Source organism: Prenolepis imparis, unplaced genomic scaffold, assembly GCF_030444845.1.
Source record: "Prenolepis imparis isolate NDT839.2.m4 unplaced genomic scaffold, iyPreImpa1.0 SCAF_1, whole genome shotgun sequence".
Classification (NCBI taxonomy): domain Eukaryota; kingdom Metazoa; phylum Arthropoda; class Insecta; order Hymenoptera; family Formicidae; genus Prenolepis; species Prenolepis imparis.
In genome coordinates, this window is record NW_028141159.1 from 6,108,002 (window position 1) to 6,122,705 (window position 14,704).

General features: G+C 30.8%; 1 protein-coding gene across 1 annotated transcript; it reads left to right on the forward strand.

The window, feature by feature from the left end:
- The first annotated feature begins 13,535 nt into the window (after nt 1–13,535).
- LOC145943702 (U3 small nucleolar ribonucleoprotein IMP3) lies at nt 13,536–14,596 on the forward strand. The gene is made up of 4 exons (XM_083051475.1): nt 13,536–13,805; nt 13,883–14,197; nt 14,283–14,355; nt 14,432–14,596. The coding sequence occupies exons 1-4, from the start codon at nt 13,669–13,671 to the stop codon at nt 14,453–14,455; spliced, it is 549 nt and encodes a 182-aa protein (XP_082907601.1). The 5' UTR covers nt 13,536–13,668; the 3' UTR covers nt 14,456–14,596.
- Nucleotides 14,597–14,704: the final 108 nt, after the last annotated feature.

Consider the following 14,704-nt stretch of genomic DNA (forward strand, 5'->3'; position numbering starts at 1 on the left):
AGACGAGCCAAAAATTCATCGATTATACATTTTAATAGTACATTGATTACAGAATCATTTGGTACCAAACAGACACCAGCGTACAAATTTTTTAACTTGATGTACTTAAAATAAGGTTGCGTCGCATAGGGTCAGCGGTAAAAAGTATCGATTTCCAATATTTTAAGACGAGCCAAAAATTCATCGATTATACATTTTAATAGTACATAGATTACAGAATCATTTGGTACCAAACAGACACCAGCGTACAAATTTTTTAACTTGATAAACATAAAATAAAGTTATGTCGCGTAGGGTCAGCGGTAAAAAAAATCGATTGCTAATATTTTAAGACGAGCCAAAAATTCATCGATTATACATTTTAATAGTACATTGATTACAGAATCTTTTGGTACCATGCAGACGCCAGCGTACAAATTTTTTAATATGATAAACATAAAATAAGGATGCTTCGCACAGGGTCTGCGCCAAAAAAGTATCAATTTCTAATATTTTAAGACGAGCCAAAAATTCATCGATTATACATTTTAATAGTACATTGATTACAGAATCTTTTGGTACCAAGCAGACAACAGCGTACAAACTTTTTCATTTGCTATACATAAATTAAGGATGCGTCGCATAGGGTCAGCGGTAAAAAGTATCGATTTCTAATATTTTAAGACGAGCCAAAAATTCATCGATTATACATTTTAATAGTACATTGATTACAGAATCTTTTGGTATCAAGCAGACAACAGCGTACAAACTTTTTCATTTGCTATACAAAAATTAAGGATGCGTCGCATAGGGTCAGCGGTAAAAAAGTATCGATTTCTAATATTTTAAGACGAGCCAAAAATTCATCGATTATACATTTTAATAGTACATTGATTACAGAATCATTTGGTACCAAACAGACACCAGCGTACAAATTTTTTAACTTGATGTACTTAAAATAAGGTTGCGTCGCATAGGGTCAGCGGTAAAAAGTATCGATTTCCAATATTTTAAGACGAGCCAAAAATTCATCGATTATACATTTTAATAGTACATAGATTACAGAATCATTTGGCACCAAACAGACACCAGCGTACAAATTTTTTAACTTGATAAACATAAAATAAAGTTATGTCGCGTAGGGTCAGCGGTAAAAAAGTATCGATTGCTAATATTTTAAGACGAGCCAAAAATTCATCGATTATACATTTTAATAGTACATTGATTACAGAATCTTTTGGTACCAAGCAGACAACAGCGTACAAACTTTTTCATTTGCTGTACATAAATTAAGGATACGTCGCACAGGGTCAGCGGTAAAAAGTATCGATTTCCAATATTTTAAGACGAGCCAAAAATTCATCGATTATACATTTTAATAGTACATTGAGTACAGAATCTTTTGGTACCATGCAGACACCAGCGTACAAATTTTTTAATATGATAAACATAAAATAAGGATGCTTCGCACAGGGTCCGCGCCAAAAAAGTATCAATTTCTAATATTTTAAGACGAGCCAAAAATTCATCGATTATACATTTTAATAGTACATTGATTACAGAATCTTTTGGTACCAAGCAGACAACAGCGTACAAACTTTTTCATTTGCTATACATAAATTAAGGATGCGTCGCATAGGGTCAGCGGTAAAAAGTATCGATTTCCAATATTTTAAGACGAGCCAAAAATTCATCGATTATACATTTTAATAGTACATTGAGTACAGAATCTTTTGGTACCATGCAGACACCAGCGTACAAATTTTTTAATATGATAAACATAAAATAAGGATGCTTCACACAGGGTCCGCGCCAAAAAAGTATCAATTTCTAATATTTTAAGACGAGCCAAAAATTCATCGATTATACATTTTAATAGTACATTGATTACAGAATCTTTTGGTACCAAGCAGACAACAGCGTACAAACTTTTTCATTTGCTATACAAAAATTAAGGATGCGTCGCATAGGGTCAGCGGTAAAAAAGTATCGATTTCTAATATTTTAAGACGAGCCAAAAATTCATCGATTATACATTTTAATAGTACATTGATTACAGAATCATTTGGTACCAAACAGACACCAGCGTACAAATTTTTTAACTTGATATACATAAAATAAAATTGCGTCGCATAGGGTCAGCGGTAAAAAAGTATCGATTTCTAATATTTTAAGACGAGCCAAAAATTCATCGATTATACATTTTAATAGTACACTGAGTACAGAATCATTTGGTACCAAACAGACACCAGCGTACAAATTTTTTAACTTGATAAACATAAAATAAAGTTACGTCGCGTAGGGTCAGCGGTAAAAAAGTATCGATTGCTAATATTTTAAGACGAGCCAAAAATTCATCGATTATACATTTTAATAGTACATTGATTACAGAATCTTTTGGTACCAAGCAGACAACAGCGTACAAACTTTTTCATTTGCTATACATAAATTAAGGATGCGTCGCATAGGGTCAGCGGTAAAAAGTATCGATTTCCAATATTTTAAGACGAGCCAAAAATTCATCGATTATACATTTTAATAGTACATTGAGTACAGAATCTTTTGGTACCATGCAGACACCAGCGTACAAATTTTTTAATATGATAAACATAAAATAAGGATGCTTCGCACAGGGTCCGCGCCAAAAAAGTATCAATTTCTAATATTTTAAGACGAGCCAAAAATTCATCGATTATACATTTTAATAGTACATTGATTACAGAATCTTTTGGTACCAAGCAGACAACAGCGTACAAACTTTTTCATTTGCTATACAAAAATTAAGGATGCGTCGCATAGGGTCAGCGGTAAAAAAGTATCGATTTCTAATATTTTAAGACGAGCCAAAAATTCATCGATTATACATTTTAATAGTACATTGATTACAGAATCATTTGGTACCAAACAGACACCAGCGTACAAATTTTTTAACTTGATGTACTTAAAATAAGGTTGCGACGCATAGGGTCAGCGGTAAAAAGTATCGATTTCCAATATTTTAAGACGAGCCAAAAATTCATCGATTATACATTTTAATAGTACATAGATTACAGAATCATTTGGTACCAAACAGACACCAGCGTACAAATTTTTTAACTTGATAAACATAAAATAAAGTTATGTCGCGTAGGGTCAGCGGTAAAAAAAATCGATTGCTAATATTTTAAGACGAGCCAAAAATTCATCGATTATACATTTTAATAGTACATTGATTACAGAATCTTTTGGTACCAAGCAGACAACAGCGTACAAACTTTTTCATTTGCTATACATAAATTAAGGATGCGTCGCATAGGGTCAGCGGTAAAAAGTATCGATTTCCAATATTTTAAGACGAGCCAAAAATTCATCGATTATACATTTTAATAGTACATTGAGTACAGAATCTTTTGGTACCATGCAGACACCAGCGTACAAATTTTTTAATATGATAAACATAAAATAAGGATGCTTCGCACAGGGTTCGCGCCAAAAAAGTATCAATTTCTAATATTTTAAGACGAGCCAAAAATTCATCGATTATACATTTTAATAGTACATTGATTACAGAATCTTTTAGTACCAAGCAGACAACAGCGTACAAACTTTTTCATTTGCTATACAAAAATTAAGGATGCGTCGCATAGGGTCAGCGGTAAAAAAGTATCGATTTCTAATATTTTAAGACGAGCCAAAAATTCATCGATTATACATTTTAATAGTACATTGATTACAGAATCATTTGGTACCAAACAGACACTAGCGTACAAATTTTTTAACTTGATATACATAAAATAAAATTGCGTCGCATAGGGTCAGCGGTAAAAAAGTATCGATTTCTAATATTTTAAGACGAGCCAAAATTTCATCGATTATACATTTTAATAGTACACTGAGTAGAGAATCATTTGGTACCAAACAGACACCAGCGTACAAATTTTTTAACTTGATAAACATAAAATAAAGTTACGTCGCGTAGGGTCAGCGGTAAAAAAGTATCGATTGCTAATATTTTAAGACGAGCCAAAAATTCATCGATTATACATTTTAATAGTACATTGATTACAGAATCTTTTGGTACCAAGCAGACAACAGCGTACAAACTTTTTCATTTGCTATACATAAATTAAGGATGCGTCGCATAGGGTCAGCGGTAAAAAGTATCGATTTCCAATATTTTAAGACTAGCCAAAAATTCATCGATTATACATTTTAATAGTACATTGAGTACAGAATCTTTTGGTACCATGCAGACACCAGCGTACAAATTTTTTAATATGATAAACATAAAATAAGGATGCTTCGCACAGGGTCCGCGCCAAAAAAGTATCAATTTCTAATATTTTAAGACGAGCCAAAAATTCATCGATTATACATTTTAATAGTACATTGATTACAGAATCTTTTGGTACCAAGCAGACAACAGCGTACAAACTTTTTCATTTGCTATACAAAAATTAAGGATGCGTCGCATAGGGTCAGCGGTAAAAAAGTATCGATTTCTAATATTTTAAGACGAGCCAAAAATTCATCGATTATACATTTTAATAGTACATTGATTACAGAATCTTTTGGTACCAAGCAGACACCAGCGTACAAATTTTTTAATATGATAAACATAAAATAAGGATGCTTCGCACAGGGTCCGCGCCAAAAAAGTATGAATTTCTAATATTTTAAGACGAGCCAAAAATTCATCGATTATACATTTTAATAGTACATTTATTACAGAATCATTTGGTACCAAACAGACACCAGCGTACAAATTTTTTAACTTGATATACATAAAATAAAATTGCGTCGCATAGGGTCAGCGGTAAAGAAGTATTGATTTCTAATATTTTTAGACGAGCCAAAAATTCATCGATTATACATTTTAATAGTACATTGAGTACAGAATCATTTGGTACCATACAGACACCAGCGTACAAATTTTTTAACTTGATATACTTAAAATAATGTTGCGTCGCATAGGGTCAGCGGTAAAAAGTATCGATATCTAATATTTTAAGACGAGCCAAAAATTCATCGATTATACATTTTAATAGTACATTGATTACAGAATCTTTCGGTACCATGCAGACACCAGCGTACAAACTTTTTCATTTGCTATACATAAATTAAGGATGCGTCGCATAGGGTCAGCGGTAAAAAAGTATCGATTTCTAATATTTTAAGTCGAGCCAAAAATTCATCGATTATACATTTTAATAGTACATTGATTACAGAATCTTTTGGTACCATGCAGACACCAGCGTACAAATTTTTTAATACGATAAACATAAAATAAGGATGCGTCGCACAGGGTCCGCGTCAAAAAAGTATCGATTTCTAATATTTTAAGACGAGCCAAAAATTCATCGATTATACATTTTAATAGTACATTGATTACAGAATCTTTCGGTACCATGCAGACACCAGCGTAAAAATTTTTTAATATGATAAACATAAAATAACAATGCGTCGCACAGGGTTCGCGTCAAAAAAGTATCAATTTCTAATATTTTAAGACGAGCCAAAAATTCATCGATTATACATTTTAATAGTACATTGATTACAGAATCTTTTGGTACCAAGCAGACAACAGCGTACAAACTTTTTCATTTGCTATACATAAATTAAGGATGCGTCGCATAGGGTCAGCGGTAAAAAAGTATCGATTTCTAATATTTTAAGTCGAGCCAAAAATTCATCGATTATACATTTTAATTGTACATTGAGTACAGAATCTTTTGGTACCATGCAGACACCAGCGTACAAATTTTTTAACTTGATATACATAAAATAAAATTGCGTCGCATAGGGTCAGCGGTAAAAAAGTATCGATTTCTAATATTTTTAGACGAGCCAAAAATTCATCGATTATACATTTTAATAGTACATTGAGTACAGAATCATTTGGTACCAAACAGACACCAGCGTACAAATTTTTTAACTTGATATACTTAAAATAAGGTTGCGTCGCATAGGGTCAGCGGTAAAAAGTATCGATATCTAATATTTTAAGACGAGCCAAAAATTCATCGATTATACATTTTAATAGTACATTGATTACAGAATCTTTTGGTACCATGCAGACACCAGCGTACAAATTTTTTAATACGATAACATAAAATTGGGATGCGTCGCACAGGGTTCTCGTCAAAAAAGTATCAATTTCTAATATTTTAAGACGAGCCAAAAATTCATCGATTATACATTTTAATAATACATTGATTACAGAATCATTTGGTACCAAACAGACACCAGCGTACAAATTTTTTAATACGATAAACATAAAATAAGTATGCGTCGCACAGGGTCCGCGTCAAAAAAGTATCGATTTCTAATATTTTAAGACGAGCCAAAAATTCATCGATTATACATTTTAATAGTACATTGATTACAGAATCTTTTGGTACCATGCAGACACCAGCGTACAAATTTTTTAATACGATAAACATAAAATAAGGATGCGTCGCACAGGGTCCGCGTCAAAAAAGTATCGATTTCTAATATTTTAAGACGAGCCAAAAATTCATCGATTATACATTTTAATAGTACATTGATTACAGAATCTTTTGGTACCATGCAGACACCAGCGTACAAATTTTTTAATACGATAACATAAAATAAGGATGCGTCGCACAGGGTTCGCGTCAAAAAAGTATCAATTTCTAATATTTGAAGACGAGCCAAAAATTCGTCGATTATACATTTTAATAATACATTGATTACAGAATCATTTGGTACCAAACAGACACCAGCGTACAAATTTTTTAACTTGATATACATAAAATAAGGTTGCGTCGCACAGGATCAGCGGTAAAAAGTATCGATTTCCAATATTTTAAGACGAGCCAAAAATTCATCGATTATACATTTTAATAGTACATTGATTACAGATTCTTTTCGTACCATGCAGACACCAGCGTACAAATTTTTTAATACGATAAACATAAAATAAGGATGCGTCGCACATGGTCAGCGGTAAAAAGAATCGATTTCCAACATTGTAAGACGAGCCAAAAATTCATCGATTATACATTTTAATAGTACATTGATTACAGAATCATGTGGTACCATGCAGACACCAGCGTACAAATTTTTTAATTCGATAAACATAAAATAAGGATTCGTCGCACAGGGTCCGCGTCAAAAAAGTATGAATTTCTAATGTTTTAAGACGAGCCAAAAATTCATCGATTATACATTTTAATAGCACATTGATTACAGAATCTTTTGGTACCAAACAGACACCAGCGTACAAATTTTTTAACTTGATATACATAAAATAAGGTTGCGTCGCATAGGGTCAGCGGTAAAAAGTATCGATTTCTAATATTTTAAGGCGAGCCAAAAATTCATCATATATATATTTCAATAGTGTATTGTTTGCAGATTATCTTTGTACCATAAGCATACCAGCGTACTACCTTTTTAGTCTAATATACGTTATATAAATCTGCGCCGTATGGGATTTGCGGCTAAAAAATTTTAATTTTCGATATTTCAAAACGTGCAAAAAATTAATCTTATATACATTTTAAGTACATTGTCTGCACATTATTATGAATTATGCGTGACTGCATGCATATATCGCGGTAATATATGTCGAAACTCATTTCTACTGCGCATTCGGAATTCGAATTATATCAAGATTATCGAAAAGTGTCGGACGAAATATATTTGTGACTCTAATTAAGAAAATAATTTTTGTTTTAAAAATTATATTTACGAAACCTTAATTGTAAATTTGTATTCATGTCTCACTTCTATTCTTAACTTAATAAATATACTACTTCTTAATTAAATAAATATATTAAAAATTATTAATATAGTAAGGTAATTAAATTTTAAAATAGTAATATGTTATAAAAATTAAAATAGCAGTATATTGTAAATAATATGTTGTAATATCTTATCCTCGATTAATATTTTTGTTACAGAAATCAGCTGATTAAAACGTTAATTTGCTAATTAATTTTTAAAATAATAATATGTTATAACATTTAAAATAATATGTTTTAAATAATGTAATATATAATTCCTTAAACTCAATTAATATTTATAATAATTATCAGCTGATTTCTGTCAAAAAATATTAATCGAGTTTAAGGAATTATATAATATTTTAATTTTTATAACATATTTTTATTTTAAAATTTAATTGGCAATGTAATGCTTTAATCATCTGATTTCTGTAAAAAAATATTAATGAAGTTTAAACAAACTTTATATAAATACATCATACTTTTTTTAATAAAATCAAGGAATGGCATAACGCGCGCTTGTGTTATTCTAGTCTTTTTCTAAAAAAGACATATTAAGTCGATTCTCGCAAGTATTGTTGCCTCTTTTCCGCAAAAATATTAATCAAAATTTAAAGTATTATAACATATTATTTAAAACATGTCATTATTTTATTTAATTTTATTTTGGACTAACTGTCAAACTGCTAACTGCTAACCCTCACGATGACAGCCTCTTCATGCTACAAATATAACACATAAGGCGAATGTCAAAAATATTAATCAAGTTTAAAGTATTATAACATATTATTTAGAACATATTATTATTTTATTTTATTTTATTTTGGACTAACTGTCAAATTGCTAACTGCTAACCCTCGTGATGACAGCCTTTCGATGCTACGAATATAACACAACGCGAATCGACAGAGAGCCAATCAGCATCGCGGAAAAGCGACAACAATGTCAATAACATGCCTTTTTTAGAAAGGGGATTTAAAATTCATACTTTATTGCCGCGGACGCTATATAACGCAGACTTTTATTATGTGTATTAAACAAAAAAATTTGTAGGCTCAAATCTATTAGATATAAAAGTAATCTGTATATAATATATTAATTAAAAAAACACACGATTAATTTTTGGCTCTGTTTATAATATATAAAATCGATACTTTATTGCCGCGGACGCTATATAACGCAGACTTTTATTATGTGTATTAAACGAAAAAATTTGTACGCTGTAATCTGTTTGATACGAAAGTAATCTGTATATAATATACTATTAAAAAAAACACACGATTAATTTTTGGCTCTGTTTATAATATATAAAATCGATACTTTATTGCCGCGGACGCTATATAACGCAGACTTATATTATGTGTATTAAACGAAAAAATTTGTACGCTGGAATCTGTTATATATGAAAGTAATCTGTATATAACATATTATTTAAAAAAACACACGATTAATTTTTGGCTTAGTTTATAATATTTAAAATCGATACTTTATTGCCGTGGACGCTATATGTATAACGCAGACTTTTATTATGTGTATTAAACGAAAAAATTTGTAGGTTCGAATTTGTTTGGTGTATAAAAGTAATCTGCATACAATGTAGTATTAAAAAAAAACGGACGATAAATTTTTAGCTCAGTTACATATATTAAAAATCGATAGTTTGTAGCCGCAAACCCCACACGGCGCAGACTTATATTATGTATATGATATGAAGGAATTTGCTGGCTCATATTTATTTAATATAAAGAACCAATAATTCATCGCTTGTTTTTTTCGATAGTACATTGTTCGCAGATTATTTTAATACCAATCATATACAAGCGTGCAAATATTTTTATTTAATAGACATAATAAAAGTCTGCGCCTTTAACGCTTTGCTGATTTATGACAAAAAATGTTAAACAAACTTTATATAAAAATATCATTCTTTTTATATAAAATCTAGGAAATGGCGCGCGCATATCGCGCACTTGTGTTGTTTTAAATTATATATTTTAATATGTTAAACTCGATTAAAATATCTTTGACAGTTATCAGCTGATATCTGTCAAAAAACATTAATTGCAGATAATGCATTATAACATATTATTTACACCATTTTATTATTATTTTAATTTTTATAACATATATTATTATTTTGAAATTTAATTAGCAAATTAACGCTTTAGTAATATTTTATACAGAAATCAGCTGATTAAAGCGTCAATCTGCTAATTACATTTTTAAATTATAATATATATATATATATATATATATGTTATAAAAATTAAAATAATAATATGTTATGCCGAAAAAGTTCGCACGTACGCCGAGATTTCTACCACTACGACCTTGGCCTTGGCGTGCTGCGCGTTTCGTAACTGGCACAAGCCTGTTTGTTGTTAGATGCATTTTCGGTTGTTCGTGATCAACGTTTTAATTTTATTAATGACATTTCATTATTTTTGCAGAATGCAATAAAATGGCGAAAACTATGATACAACACTCGAATGATACTTGTATTGAGAAAAATTCTAAATTTATTTAAAAAATAATATTTTAATTTTACCCGCTCTTGAACGGGTAATAAAAAAATAATAAATTAGTAATTTACTCTTATTTATATTTCTCTTTTCTATTTTTTAATATATCAAGATATTTATTATATGTATATTAGAACAACACAACTCGCGCTTGCCATTCTTCGGTTTTATGTTTAAAAAAAATGGTATATTAAAATAATAATTATAAAGTTTGTTTAAATACGATTAATATTTTCTCACAAGAAATTAGCTGATTAAAGCGTTAATTTGCTAAATAAATTTTAAAATAATAATATACCGCCGAACGCCGAGCCGAGCCGAGCTCCGAGCGCGCACGCCATTCTTACGCTGGACCCCCACCACTACGATTTGGGACTCGGCCATCTTGTCGCACATGTCACGTGTTGCGCGCCATACTTACGGTGGACCCCCACCACTACGATTTGGGACTCGGCCATCTTGTCGCACGTGTCACGTGTTGCGCGCCATACTTACGATGGACCCCCACCACTACGATTTGGGACTCGGCCATCTTGTCGCACGTGTCACGTGTAGCGCGCCATACTTACGCTGGACCCCCACCACTACGACTCGGCCATCTTGTCGCAACGTGTGACGTGTGCGCGTTGCGCGTCCCGTAACTGGCAGTGCCAGTCCGGCAGTCCGACACTCGACGTCAGTATTGCTGTTGCTAGGTACACTTTCGATTGTTCGCACGCGCGATCGACCTTTGCGCGCTCATCGCCGATCCGCGACAGTACGAGCGTGAATTTAGTGTTTTTAAGTGCTTAATTATCATATAAATCCGATCGCGTCGCGAAATCGTGTACCAACATCGTGGTCGCGATCGCACGAGCGAGTCTATTACATGGGCGAGTTTACTACACGGGCGGATCGAATTATCAGCTGCGACGCTTTCGACGCGAATTTCCTGAGTTTTTCGGCGTTGGCGATCCGCGATTTCTACGTCGTTGAATTGTGAAATATAAAACTCTTGGAATATCGACGACTCCTGACCTAACCTAACCTAACCTAAGTGCGTCGCGGGGAAGTCGCCGCATCATCGTCGTTCGATGAGGCCCTCCGATAAGTGGGCCTACAAAAAGCGGCGATACGAAAACAGAGCATCGGTTCTATTCGCGCGCGAATAAGCTCTCGCGATTCTCGCGTTTTACCGAAACGCGTCGCGAACGAAAAAAATAACGCGAGTCCAAGTGTTTAGAGTGAGTGCCATAAAGGAACGGTGCGGAGAGAGAGAGAGAGAGAGAGAGAGAGAGTGAGTGAGAGAGAGAGAGGTGGCCCGGAGAGGCATCGTGCAACTGCGGAGCAACGATAGGGTAAATATAATTTATAATTTATTTAACTTTTCATTTTTTATTTGTGAGATTAAGTATCTATTTATCTTCGCGATAATGATTCAAATTTTACATTGTTGTATAATAATGAATATAAAATATCCTGGATTTTATATTTTGAAATACTTAGAATATTTAATAATAATAATAAATATAATAATTTTTAATAATTTAATAATAATAAATATTTGTATATGTATAAAATACAATTTCTACATTGTATTATATTTAAGAGATATGTAGATATAATTATTTATATGTAATGCGTACCTAGATTCTTTCACTATTAAATATTTTAATTTAAATATTTTTTATAATTATTTCTATCTTTCTTTAAAAAATATTTCTTTGCAAATTATGTAGTTTTTTAATATCTTAAAGCAAATAACAAAAGTTAACTATGCGCATTATATAATCATTTTTTGAAACATTGAAATTAATATTTAAATTTTCAAATTAATTTTAATATTTCAAAAAATGATTTAAAATATTATAAATAATTTAAATATTTTAATAATTGTTTTATATAATATTTATACGTTTATATTTTACAGATTAACATTGTCTACAACTCCGCACATCAAATTGGTGAGTGTTGAATTATTTAAAAAAATTTTATTATTGCGGTTAATATCTGTGAATGTTGCCGAGAGTCTCTCTTACTAACTTAGACAAATTTTCAAGCGTATCAAAAGATACAAACATATATATTTTTGATGGTGAACAATATATCTTACATTGTCTATTCCGAGTGCATTTTCTATGCACAATAGCTTACAAATTAAGCGACTGTCAATTAGCTCACAATTATAATTTGTTATTTTTTATAATGTAAAATTATCTTTAAGTTTTAATACTTAAATATTTAAGAAGTCATTTATTAATAATATAAAAAAAAATCTTTATTTTTATAGTAATATCTTATTTTATCAACTGTAGTAATAAATATGTAGGTAGATAATTCCATTAAAAAGTAACTCAATAAGCTTCTTAGAATTATTTTCATGATATAATTTATTCAAATAATTTATTTAAATAATTTATTCAAATAAATTATGTCATGAATATAATTCTAAGAAGCTTATTGAGTTACTTTTTAATGGAATTATCTACCTACATGTTTATTACTACAGTTGATAAAATAAGATATTACTATAAAAATAACGATTTTTTTTTATATTGTTAATCTCAATCTTAAATATTCAAGTATTAAAAATTAAAAATAATTTTACATTCTTGAGAATTAAAACAAATTTATATCTAAATATCTATTTAAATACATTTTTTTCTAAAATAAAGGCATGTTCAGTCGATTCTCGAAAGTCTCGAAATATTATTGCCTCTTTTCTGCGATGCTGATCAACTATCTCGATACGTGTTATGCATTATATTCATAGTATCAAGAGGCTGTCATCGCTCATCGCGAGGGTTAGCAGTTTAACAGTTAGTCCACAATAAAATTAAATAAAATAATATTAATATGTTTTTAATTTGTTATAATACCTACTTTAAACTTGATTAATATTCTTGACAGTTATCAGCTGATAACTGTCAAAAATTATTAATCGCGGAAAAAGTACATATTATAACATATTATATTATTTACAACATATTATAATTAAAATAATAATATTTTGTAAGTAATATAATGTGTTATAATACTTTATCTGCGATTAATATTTTTGACAAACATCAGCTGATAACTGTCAAAAATATTAATCGAATTTAAAGTATTAAAATATATTTTTTTAAACATATTATTTAATTTAATTTAATTTAATTTTGTTTAAACTGTCAAACTGCTAACTCTCCCAATGACAGCTTCTCGATGCTAGGAATATAACGCACAACGCGAATCGAGACAGCCAATCAGCCTCGCGGAAGAGGCAACAATACTCGCGAGAATCGACTTAACATACCTTTTTTAGAAAAGGACAATACTGAAGCAACCTATATTATCGATCAAAGAAAATAACCTAAAACTAAAATCGTGACGTGCGGCACGTGGAAGATTTTTCAGATGTAAATAAAACCAGAATTGCTTTTATACTAATCGGCAAATTGTTATACTAACCGTTTACGATGGTGCGAAAATTAAAATATCATGAACAAAAGTTGCTGAAGAAGGTGGACTTTTTATCGTGGCCAGCCGACAATAATCTTCACGAAGTTAAGATCTTGAAGCGATATGGCATTCAGAAAAGATCAGACTATACAATGTAAGAATGTGAGATTATTATTTTATATTTTAATATAATATATTTATAATATAACAATAACTTAACTATAATCGTAGATACAACAAATTGTCACGCGAAATACGGGAATTGGGTAAAGAGATTAAGGAAATCGAACCTGATCATCCTTTCCGCATAGAACAGAGTGCTCTGTTGTTGGAGAAGCTGTACATGATGGGCTTAATCTCTACCAAGTGGGACTTGTCTCAAACTCAAAAAGTAACGGCCAGTTGCTTCTGTAGACGGAGACTTCCTGTTGTTATGGTACGCAGCAAAATGAGCCAAACGATATCGATGGCAACAAAGCTGATAGAACAGGGTCATGTTAGAGTTGGGGTCGAAGTTATAAAGGATCCTGCATTTCTAGTAACAAGGTAACATACTTTACTGCATTTTCTCTATTTATATTATATTGTATAAATATGTAGATTAAATAAAATGTTTATATACATTTGACAGAAATTTGGAAGACTTTGTCACCTGGATAGATACTTCTGCTATTAGGAAACATGTACTAGAATACAAGAATGAGGTGAGCATATCTTCTTCAGATTCTTGTATTATATATATTATTAGTTAAATTACATTTATGTGTATTTATTTTGCAGAGGGACGATTTTGATTTGGTATAAATCTACATGTTGATTGAATGTGTTCTTGTGAAGCTGAAGCTGATGAACTGATATTTTTATAAACAAAAGATATTGTTTATTATAGATTATTATATCTTGATTATACCTAGATATTTAGAATTAAATTCCTTCGACAAAGAATTTTCTTAATTATTATACACATCTCATCTTGTAATTACACATAGGCACATCTTTGGAGGTAATGCTTTTAATGAAGATTAATTCAATGACATTGTTCTTAAAGGAATT

Bases quoted from the DNA above. Each gene is read 5' to 3' on its own strand.
- LOC145943702 (XM_083051475.1), top strand. From the start codon at position 13,669: ATGGTGCGAAAATTAAAATATCATGAACAAAAGTTGCTGAAGAAGGTG. The intron at 13,806-13,882 runs GTAAGAATGTGA...CTATAATCGTAG, and splicing joins AAAAGATCAGACTATACAAT to ATACAACAAATTGTCACGCG. The intron at 14,198-14,282 runs GTAACATACTTT...TACATTTGACAG, and splicing joins CCTGCATTTCTAGTAACAAG to AAATTTGGAAGACTTTGTCA.